At 47.6% G+C, this 11,849-nt stretch overlaps 1 protein-coding gene across 3 annotated transcripts; it reads right to left on the reverse strand.

The window, feature by feature from the left end:
• Window positions 1–224: 224 nt before the first annotated feature.
• On the reverse strand, window positions 225–9,809 carry LOC123443799. Of its 3 annotated transcripts, none has more exons than XM_045120329.1 (3): window positions 9,654–9,809; window positions 8,261–8,885; window positions 225–573 (listed from the first exon to the last, which is right to left on the reverse strand). In XM_045120329.1, the coding sequence occupies exons 2-3, from the start codon at window positions 8,806–8,808 to the stop codon at window positions 504–506; spliced, it is 618 nt and encodes a 205-aa protein (XP_044976264.1). In that variant the 5' UTR covers window positions 8,809–8,885; window positions 9,654–9,809; the 3' UTR covers window positions 225–503. The 3 variants fall into 3 exon arrangements, with proteins under 3 accessions (XP_044976264.1, XP_044976263.1, XP_044976265.1); XM_045120328.1 differs by having other exon boundaries at window positions 9,457–9,693; XM_045120330.1 differs by lacking the exon at window positions 9,654–9,809 and adding an exon at window positions 9,457–9,631 and having other exon boundaries at window positions 8,261–8,890.
• Window positions 9,810–11,849: the final 2,040 nt, after the last annotated feature.

Consider the following 11,849-nt stretch of genomic DNA (forward strand, 5'->3'; position numbering starts at 1 on the left):
TTGGCCATTGAGACAGGGAATGGGCTACATGTATACAAGGCAATACAACTGTCAATACGCATTTTTTAGTGAAAACATGAAGTAAAGATCGTGAAAAAATGCATTCTTCGGTCCTATGGTTACACGTTCGCATGCACGTGCATGGTTACTAGTAAGGTAAACCGCCGCATCGGAAGACGCCCATGCGGCGCCGCTATGTAGCGGCTTCCAAAAAAGAAAAGGCAGGAATCAACATCCCTGGAACTGAAAACACTAGCAGCCTTATATGTTACAACCTGGAGCATGCGAACACAGAGGAAGGAAAAGTTGGCAAAAATAAATAAATGGGTCAAATCATGATATGATACAGCGGGCATCAAAACTGCAACCCTACCGTGCAAGCTAGCTAACAGGAAATACACACAGGATCATTCTTTGTTTGTTTAACTTTAAGCCCCAGTGTAAGCATATCCTAGCAGAAAAGCTGCAGCTATCCATCGTTTCAAATGGCAGACGAAAACAATCTACTGAATCACACACTCACATTTCCTGAAACCCTCATTTTCCAGTTCATCATCTGACAAACTTCCATCGCTGTTGAAAGAAACATGATCATTCAGTACTCAGAAAATATTATGGCTATAACAAGTACCCATGCTCAATACATATTGCAGTTAGAAAATCAATAAGCTTGAAAAGTTGGCAATGAGCAGTCGAGGTAATAAACTGACCTTCACATTAATTCCAACAAACACAAATAAATACCTATCAGTTCTATCAACATGGAGGAGGTTCATCATATAAATAAATGTGTGTAAATCGGAACAAAGGTGGAAGTACTTTTCAGATAGTTGATGGAGTACGATACTTAATAGCAAAGTTATCTATCGCATTGGCACGTCATCTACTCTTCTACTCCAGAAAAGCCATGTGGTGAGACCCCCGGGGCCACGCCCGCCCCTGTGGTGGTCGGCGACTTTCTCGTCGGCGCCTCCCAACTGCAGGCCTGACTGGCGCCCCGGTTCTCTCTTCCTCGACCAACCTCACAATTTATTCTTCCTTCGAGATGATGGCGGCAATATCGTCGAGAGAAGACTTCTACGGGAGAAGGAATGGATCATGCCCGGACTGGAGATGGTGTTGCTGGATTGTGTCATCCGCGTTGGCCATCGAATTCCACCGGCACGACGCAGGCTTACCTTGGCACCGGGGGCGACAGCGACATCGCCGGTGTCGGGGTCGCGCTTCCAGCCGCTGACCATCGACGAGGAAGTTGAGCAGCCACATGCGGAGGAGACTGCGATACTGGCAGCCAATTTGGTTCTTCCCCAAGCTGATCACGATGTTGATGAATGCCCAATGGTCTTCAGTGTCTCGTCGGAAGAAATCTAAGGAGGAGCTAGTACAGGAGTTCTGGAATCGTCGGCTGGCCAGACACCCGCGCAGCTGCCTGGCTGTTCGGATGCCTCCCCGGCCATGTCTCGGCCGACGCCAGCGCCGGCGGGGCCTCGCCGCAGAGTCTGCATCAGGCCATGGAAGGGACCTCTTCCCCGACCCAGGATCACGCCGCCGGTGGCGCTCGCGGCGTTCATGCCGACCTCCGCGGCAGGCCCGTCTTCGTCAGTTGCCCCGGGTCAATCGGAAGAAACGGCAGCGCAGTCTACGGTAGGCGTTGATCCCGAGGAAACTCAAAAAACGCTGACCTCGGGCTCACGTCTGCAGGCTCCCGGGCCGGATGTGGGGATCGCCAAGCAGACCTTACGTCTGGGCCTAACGTTACGAAGGGCAGACCTGTTCCGGTACAGGAGATCGATCTGCCCTAGCACTTCGTCAGGAAATCTCGGTTCATCGTCCCACGAACCACCGCCGTCTTCGTACGCACAAGCATTTCGCCGGAAGCCCTCACCATCGATGGCTGGCCGGAATGGCCTCCCGTCTAAGGGGGCTACACCAGCGCCTCCTTTCGGATTGAATCCTAGCGCCGCTAATGGTTTTGGAGCGGCAGCCGGACCACTTCGCTTTGGGGCGCCTCCGGTTTCGGCCCAGCAGGGCACAGCGCCGCCGCCGGGCAGATTCGGTGCTAACAGCCAGCCAAAGACCGAAGCTCCGGCCGGTCGCCGTCAGAAGTATAAACGCAGGGGGGGGGGGGGGGGGGGGGGTGCGTCGTAATACCGCTCGTGCTGCTGCTGTTCCCCCCGACTGCGCACCCTTCGTCGGCCTTTCCGCCGGCACCGATGTTGTCAGCTCCGCTTGTTCAAGCACAAGCAACTCAAGAAGTTCTTGCAATGACGGCAGCTCAGTTGACACTACTGCGCAACCACCAAGAGGTAAAAAGACAGGGCTATGGTGTTTCAAATGTAGGACAAATGAGCATCTCTCCAAGGAATGTACAGTAGTGCATTACTATCACATTTGCAACAGTGACAAACACCATATGCACCGTTGTACGGTTCTCAAGCAGCCAAGACCCAGCGCCATGCTCGATGGATGTGGTTTAGTGAATGCGATGTTCCTTCAGTTACCGGACTCTCTTTCCAAGGAGCATCTTGCACCCCCTACTCTGCCGGCAGCTTTGGTAACGATTTCAGGTGGAACTTTGTCCACTTCGGTGGTGGAGGCCGACTGGCCGAGGTCGCCAAGATAGCCTCGGTACAGACCTCGTGGAAGTGGGAAGCAGTGCCTCATGGGGAAAATACTTTCTTGGTTTCTTTTCCGTAAGTCAACTTGTTGCAGCGTGTGGCAGATTTTGAGTACAATGTTAAATCACAGGACGTTAAGATTTCTTTCAGTGAGTGGAAAGTCGAGGAGGTGCCATCTCTTCTTCCTCTACAGACTGTTTGGGTACATGTAACTGGTGTCCCACCACCCCTCCGCCATTTCCTTAGTTTGTGGGAAGTGGGATGACCTGATATGTTTGCGTCGACACGGCATTGTGCAGATCCAGGTGGCTGTTCACTCCTTGGATATTTTTGTCAAAAGTGATGATTCAGACGAAGCCTCAACTCGCTGGATGTTTATGTCAAGCTATAGGGGTTATGCATTTCGGTTTGTACTGGAGGGCGATGATTTTGTCCCTGATGATGACATTATTCCTAGGATCTAGGAAAATCATGACAACGGACATGATGATGGTGCTAACCAAGATGAGGACATGCCCGACAAAGATGCGAGTAAGAGAGCAAAAAACGTGCAAGCAGAAGGTGAAAAAACGGCGCCTATAACTCATTCAGCGTCTACAGTTCCTATGCAGACGGCTTGTATTACTGCTGCTCCTTCGGACAAGGCATCTACGCAGGCGGACATGTATGTGCGAGCTATGGCAAAGGATGGACAGTCCACAGTTGCTACTGATCACTTCCACGCAGCACACCAAACACAATGCATGGATGCATGCCACATGCAGACAGCCGCTGCACCGGGACGTCCCCTGGCCGCCGGACCTTGCATGCAGCAGCTGCTGTGTGGGGGGCGGATACCCACGAGCGCGTGGTGCACATGCAGCCAGCGGATGCCACTCGGGCACCCATGCAGCCGGCTATGGGCCGGGCGACACCGCCAGCCGCCCGAAACGCTCGTCTCGGCTCGATGCCGGATACCTCGACAACACGATTGCATGAGTCTCCAGTTCGCGCAGCAGTTGCCGTGGTTCCACTAGGCCCAGCAGCGGAGCGTGCGGCTGGGTCTACCTCCGCACCCGTTGCGGTTGTCCAGGTCGGACCCAGCGCAAGGCCTTCTTCACCAAATTCTAAGACAGTTCGGTCCCCGTCACCCTCACCGACAACATCGCCTATGGTTCCATCATCGACACCAAGGGGTACTATGTCTGGAGGGCTGGTTACGCCTTTTCGACGTAGAAACCGTCATCCCCTCTCCGCTGATGGTTCTTCTCCAACCGATGAGCATAGCCTCGCAAAGGCGATGCGCCGCCAGGCTTCGATGAATTTGGACCCCACGATAGGTACCTCCACCGCTCAATCTTTACTTTCCTTTTCAGATACCCGCGTTTCTTCCAGCTTAAAGAACGTTGGTGTATCTATGGGAAAGAATAATAATGAAATTAATCTATCGGTTGGGGTACTTAAACATATGGAGATCGATCGCTTAAAGGGTTCTCCGAAGTGTAGTATCATAATACCGAACCCCGAAACCGAGGAGGGGGATGAAAAGCGGATGCCAAATATGATGGTCCGCTAATTTCTCACTTGGTTGGTGAGGTTACCGAGGTTGGATTAGACGACACAAGACCTGGGTCCATGTTTTGTGACTTTACAGCGTCCACGCGGAAATCTAAATCGCACTCCTCTAAAAAGAAACAAAAACCGCCTAAGAAGGCGAAGAACTCCACAACCAAACGAGTTTCCACATGAGAGGCATGTTTTGGAATAGCAGAGGTCTACTAGACTTCGCTAAACATAAACACGTCAATGATTGTGTTCGGGAATATGGATTGGATTTTGTGGTAAATTCCGAGGCTGGTAAGTTTGACTTTCACCCGCATGTCCTCGATCACCTATCAGGTGGTCTCGACTACACATGACATAGTCTACCAGCTCCTGGAAGGTCAGGAGGTATCCTTCTTGGGATACTAACCTCAGTCATGGACTTGTTGGCCATTTCAGTAGGTGAATTTCATATAAAATTTCACCGAAGAAACAGGGACGACAATTTCACATGGACTTTGGTAGCTGTCTATGAGGCTGCCCAGGATGAGCATAAATCGACTTTCCTTACGGAATTGGTAAACCTAGCTAAGGATAACCCGTATCCAATGCTTATTGGAGGGGATTTTAATACTCTTAGGTACCAGCAAGAAAAAAAACCCGCTTAAACACTCATTGGCCTTTCCTATTCAATGCTGTGATAGACAGTTTGGATCTTCCAGAGGTCAGTATGTCAGGGCGGCAGTTCACCTAGGCTACTAATCTGTTAGTGCCAACATACGAGAAGCTCGACAGGGTACTCATGGACACCGAATGGGAAATAAAATTTCCTTTGGTCACTGTACGAGCCCTAGAGCATATCGAGGCATTATTGGATCATGCATCCCTCATTCTTGATTCTAATTCTACGAACCCACTGGCCCATCGCCCTTTCAAATTTGAATTGGGATGGCTACATCGGGAAGGGTTTATAGATATAATCAAGAATGTTTGGGAGAGGCTCGCGATTGGCCACACACCTATTCAGAGATGGAACTTTAAAATAAGGGCCATGAGGAAACACCTCACTGGATGGGCGAAACACACCAATGGGATACATAAAAAAGAAAAACAAAGGCTCTCTACCATTATTGACGACCTCGATAAGATTGCAGAGACGTGCAACTTATCACAACAAGAAATTGAATTGAAAAATCAACCTAATGAGAAGGTTGCTCGGCTTTTGCGAGAAGAGGAAATCAAATACTACCAGAGATCCAAAGTTGACTTCATTTTGCTGGGTGATAGTAATACAAGATACTTCCAATTGATCGCCAATGGGTGGCATAGGAAGAGATGTATTTACAGTCTCCAACAAGATGAGGGATGGATCGAAGGCCAGGAGGAGCTCAAAAAGTATATCACCAAATACTACAAATCATTGTTCGGAGCGTCGCCTGAAGGGAACTTCACCCTTGACGGGACTCGAACAGATGATATCCCACAAGTCACATCCGAAGAAAACGATATCCTCACGGCACCTTTCTCAGAAGAGGATGTGAGAGCGACGGTGTTCCAAATGGAACACAACAAAGCTCCAGGCCCTCATGATTTCCCCGTGGAATTCTATCAGAATTTATGGGATATCATCAAGGCTGACCTTTTGGAATTGTTCAATTGTCTTCATACCGACCTACTTGATCTATTCAGACTTAATTTTGGTGACATTGTCTTATTGCCGAAGATTAAGGAGGCCGAACGGATCCAACAGTTTAGACCCATATGCCTCCTTAATGTAAGCTTCAAGATTTTCACAAAAGTAAACATGAGTGGAGTAGTATTCAAAATCAACTTTGAAAAAGCCTATGACAATTTCAAATGGTCTTTCCTCCAACAGACCCTACGAATGAAAGGCTTCTCAGATAAATGGCGCCAGTGGATCCAAAATTTTGTAACTGGAGGTAGTGTGGCCATCAAAGTCAATGATGAAGCAAGCCATTACTTTCAGACAAAAAAAGGGTTGCGGCAGGGTGACTCCATGTCCCCAATGTTATTTAACATTGTTGCTGACATGTTGGCTATTTTGATTGAGCGTGCAAAGCAGGACGGTCGGATTGCAGGAGTAGTGCCACACCTTGTGGATGGTGGCCTCTTTATTCTGCAATATGCCGGTGACACAATTCTTTGTATGGAACATGACCTGGACAAGGCTCGAAACCTTAAACTCTTGCTTTCAGCGTTTGAGCCAATGTCAGGTCTCAAAATTAACTTTCATAAAAGGGAAATTTTCTGTGTCGGAGAAGCCGTTGAGGCGATGGCAGATTATGCTGACCTGTTTGGTTGTGCACATGGCCAATTCCCGATTAAGTATCTGGGAATTCCAATTCATTACCGGTGTCTCACGATTGCGGAGTGGAAGTATGTAGAGGAGCGTCTAGAGAAACACTTAAGTAGTTGGGAAGGCAAGTTGCTTTCAGTTGGAGGACGGTTGGTTCTGAATAACTCTGTCCTCACAAATATGGTTCTCTATATGTTTCTTTCTTCCAACTCCCAAAGGGGGTTCTACAAAGACTGGACTATTTTAGATCCAGATTCTTTTGGCAAGGAGATGGTGAAAAGAAAAAATACAAATTGGCCAAATGGAGCATGGTTTGTAGGCCAAAAGACCAAGGTGGGCTTGGAATTCATGACCTAAAGGTAAGAATGAGGCCCTACTCAGTAAATGGTTATTCAAACTTCTTACTGAGGATGGTGTTTGGCAAACCATGTTGCGCAACAAATATCTAGGCCAAAAGGCAATGTCTCAGACATATTGGAAACCTGGAGACTCACACTTTTGGGTTGGCCTAATGGTGGCAAAGAAGCATCTTTCTCACTTTGGGTCTTTTACGATAAAGGATGGGTCGGAAATTCATTTCTGCGAAGACATATGGCTAGGCAATGCAAGTCTCCGAGAACAATATCCTGCCTTGTATGTCAATGCTCGCGATAAGAATAATACTATTGCGCAGGTGCTCAGTTCATCTCCGCCGAATCTTTCGTTCAGGCGGGATTTGATTGGCCCCCGTCTTGTGTCATGGCATAATCTTTTGTCCCGACTGGATTCGATTAACTTGACACAAGGCCGGGATCTATTCCACTGGAACCTTACTACATCAAGGTCTTTCACAGTGGACTTTATGTATCGTGCGCTCACGCATTCTGGGGTACCGGTGAGTAATAACAAAAATATTTGGAAGTCGAAGATCCCACTAAAAGTTAAAATCTTCATGTGGTACCTTCGTAGAGGAGTTGTGCTAACCAAAGATAACCTCGCACGACGCAACTGGCAAGGGAGTAAGTTTTTGTACTCATAACGAGACAAACAAGCACCTATTTTTCCACTGCAATTTTGCACGTTCTACGTGGTCAGTCATCCAAATAGCGTCAAATTTATACCCACCTACAAGTGTTGCCAATATTTTTTGGTCGTTGGTTGGATGGTATTCCGAATAGGTTCAAGACGATGAGAAGGGTGGGAGAGTATGCCTTAAGTTGGTCGCTTTGGCTATGTAGAAATGATATGGTTTCTAATGATAAAATGCATCTCTTCAGCGGGTTATTTTCCGATGTACGCAATTGCTTCGTATGTGGTCTACGCTACAACGACCGGAGTACCAATCGTTGTTCAAGTCGGGGTGTACGCGATTGGAGCAGGTGGCTACAGAGGGTTTTTCCCAACATGGGTGGAACATAACCTTCGCATAAACGGACCACCACCTTCGGTGGTCCTTCGACATAGGCATAGTGCCGGTCTATAGGACTCTATTGTTGCCGATATGTCGGTTTTGTTTTATTTATTTATCTGTTGTTGGCAGACTTTAAGGTTTGGCTGTGTGCATCCTAGATTTGCAGAGGCCGGGTGTTACTCATAATGTTTTGTATCCGCTTGATGCTACATTTTGAGATAATAAAAGCGCCCTTTATCAAAAAAACTTAATTGCAAAGTACAACTACACCAAGGTAGACAACTTATAGCACCAATAGTGAAATGCTTCTAGAAATGTGCCAAAATTTGTAATCATCTACAAATAGACAAACGAGAATATACTATTTCTGTGCTGGTAATTATGAAAGAAGGAAATATAATTTTCAGACTGTACCTGGCTTCGAATTCCCTTATCTCAAAAAGCTCCTTTCCACATGTATCAGTCCATTGAACTTTTCTCCGTTCCATACCAGATTTCAAGGTTTGCACCTCTTCCAGTGACTCACGTGGTTCTTCACCTTCACTCGCCAATATAGAATGCTCCGACGAATCCCTTTTTGAGTTGCTCTTAAGACAACCTTTTCTCTCATCTCCAGTTATGGAACCATTAGCGGTAACCTTCTTCTCTGTTGAACGGGATGGCTCTTCCAAAGAGTCCAAAGAGTTGCTTGAACTCAGTTTCGCAGGATACACCCCTTCGAGCTCCGAAGCAGTGCTACCGAAGCAGACGAAGGGAGCACATTTACGGGGAGCTTGATTTTTTGTGGAAGCCAGATGATACACATGCTCAGCTTCCCCGTCGACTAGTCCATACTGATTCCATGGCGATACCTTGACAGGCTTCTCTTCTTCTTTCCGTCCAAGCAGCAAAAGAGCAAGGCCATGACTGTATCCTGAAGCTGACGATGAGAAAAAACCTCCTCCTTCCACAGCCAGTAGCATTTCCACTTCTCATCCAGGAACCATTAACTATATTCTTCTGCTCTGCTTAATAAACTTCCTCTTCATTGGCTGGTCAACTGTGCTACAAGGGAAAAGAAAACCAGATTCAATGCTCATTATACTTGCACCCGAGATATATACTACCCTCTCACGAATGTAATTCAGTAGCAGAATATTAGCCGCACATCAACAGGGCATGGATATCTCAACTGCAGCAGGCATTCTTGTCTTGAACCAAGGCTCTTCATCAGTTACCACGCAATCAAGAAACAGAAAAGGTCTTCAATTATATCCAACCGTTCCAATTTTAGCTGAGCATATAACTGAAGAGTTCAGCCCAGTCACCTAAACATGATCACATGCTAGTGTACTCCCAACTGCATCGAAGCCTAAAAGGCTCTTGATTCACTCGTACCACACATATGCAGTAACCAATCCCATGCGAATATGCAATGAAGCGGAGCGCACACTCTAATATATACTTCTAAAGAAATTTTAGAAAATAGATAAAGAAACTGCAATACAGATTGACAAGAAGTTGCTAATGAGGTAATCCCAAGAAGATATGTTCCAAAGTAAGCAACAATTGTTACTGATTGAGTTATATATATAGAATATATAAAAGAGAGAAAAATCCGCAGCACTGACCGAAGAGGTAGGCCTTCACACGGATCTAGCAACCAAGAAGCAACCAAATCCTTAATAATCGGCTTAAGTAAGGAACGCATTGGCTAACACCAATATTCAACACCCAAACTAGGACCGGCACGACCCGGATCTGGAAAAGAAGTCCGGGAAGTTTAAATCAGTGGGCGAACAAAATGCTACTGCTGAACGGATCGGACCTGGGAGAGAGCTACATTCCGATTGGGCGCAGCAGGGTTGGAGGCGGGGGGGCTATCGGATCTGAGCCTGATGCGAGGTGAGAGAAAAGGAAGGTGGTGTTTGTTTCCATGGGCTTTTTGATGTAGGGATTAAAAAAAAGTCCTAAAAAGTCCCATGTAAAACAAACAGGAAGGACTTTTAGGGACTAAAGTGGGGTGTTTGGGACTATTTGAAGTACCTATGTGAGGGACTTTTTGGCACTTTTTCCAACAATGCCCCTACTTTTAGCATGTAATTTAATAACTACTACTACATTACTAAGGATAACATGGTCTTTTTACATGTCATTTAATGACCTCTAGTTCCTATTTAGTCCCTGGAAACAAACGGATAGGGACTAGGGACTTTTAAGTTGGGACTAAAAAAAGTCTCAGGACTTCTCAAACAAACAGGGCCGAAATCGATTGTGGCAGAAAAAGAAAAGGAAATCGATTGTAGCAGAAAAAGAGAAGGTACAAACAGACAGGACCTCAGCGGCAGTTGGTGCTGTTTTTATTTTTACATGAGTTTTTTTTACCTGAGTTGGTGCTGTTCTGTCCTACTCGGCAAAAATTGACAAATTTAACCCACGAGGCAAAGTATTTCATAAAATGAACTACATTTGAAAAAAATTCACTCAACTGATTTTTTTATGTGATATTCGACAGTCACGCGTCACACTACACTGTGTGACGTTTTAGTCTTAGACGCCACACAGTGTAGTGTGACGTCTATATCTTAGACGCCACACTAGGTCTCAGGCGTCACACAACCTAGTATCGGGCGTCACCCAGTGTAGTGTGGCGTCTAAGACAAAGACGTTACACAAAAGGTCAGTTGGGTGATTTTTTTTAAAATGTAGTTCACTTTGTGAATTAGTTTGGCTTTTAGTCAAAATTTTCCACTTCGCCGGATCGTTTAGGTTGGGGCCCTCGTCGTAGTTGACCTTGTGGGTCCGGACTGTAAGTAGGCGTTCTATTTCTCCTTCTTTCTTTCGCGAAACAAAGTAGGCGTTATTTTGTTGCGTAGAGCCCTACCTGGCCAAACGGGTCGGCACGGCACGGCACGTTTACTAATCGGGTCGTGCCGTGTGAGTCCATGGTTGCGCCTCTAGGCACAGCACATTTACTAATCGGGTCGTGTCGTGTGAGTCCATGGGTTGCGCCTCTAGGCACGGCACGATTATTAAACGAGCCGGCATGTTGGCCCGATTAGCACGCTCGACCGTATATTTTAGTCTCGTGGGTTTATTTTTTAACCTATTGGACCATATATTATGTATATATATATTAAAAAAATATATAAAAAATAAACGGGTCGTGTCGTGTCGTGTCGGCCCACGTGCCCAGCCTCCAGGCCCAGGCACGGCCCGAGGCGTGCTGCGTGCCTCGCACGGGCCCGTTTAAGTCGTGTCGTGCCTGGCCCATGGCGGGCCGGCCTGTTTGACCAGCTATACGTGGAGCATCTACAGCCGCGTACCAAAAAAATGACATCCTCTTTACAGCATCTCCAATAGAGCCCATATGTAAAAATAACTAACTTTTGGATCTTTTAAAGCAAAAAAACAACACTCCAACAAATGGTTCATATGAAAAAAATACATCTCTGCCTCCTCGTGATGTAAATTTCAACACCTCGCGGTGCAAATTTACATCTCCAAAGGCAGGAGATGTAAAAACCGCGGCCGCGCGCCAACCACCAACCATTCTTCATTTGCTTCCCCCCACTTCTTCCTCCCGCCCACCGTCGCCTCGCCGCAGCTCACCGATGTCGCCTCGCCGTAGATCCAATCCCCCGCCTCCGATTCCACCCCGCCACGTCCGCCTCCGCTCCGCCATGACCACGTCCGCCCCCGCTCCGGACGCCTCCGCCCCGACCCCGCCCGCCTCCTCTTCGGTCGCCTCCGCCTCCGTCCGCCTTCCCTCAGTCCCGACCCCGTCCGCCCCGCTCCGGTCGCCTCCGCCCCGACCACGTCTTCCTCCTCTCCGGCGGCATCCGCCTTTGGTCTGGCCTCCGCGCGCCCCGCCTGCACCGCACGCCTCCGTTCGCCTCCGCTCCATGTCGCATGACGTCTCCCGCTCCCCGCAGCTCCGACGACGAGGAGTAGTCTCATCTAGTAGTTGAATTTATGTATGAAAATATGTTGAATTTGATGTTGAACTATGTTGAGATGAAGT

Source organism: Hordeum vulgare, chromosome 3H (assembly GCF_904849725.1).
Source record: "Hordeum vulgare subsp. vulgare chromosome 3H, MorexV3_pseudomolecules_assembly, whole genome shotgun sequence".
NCBI lineage: Eukaryota > Viridiplantae > Streptophyta > Magnoliopsida > Poales > Poaceae > Hordeum > Hordeum vulgare.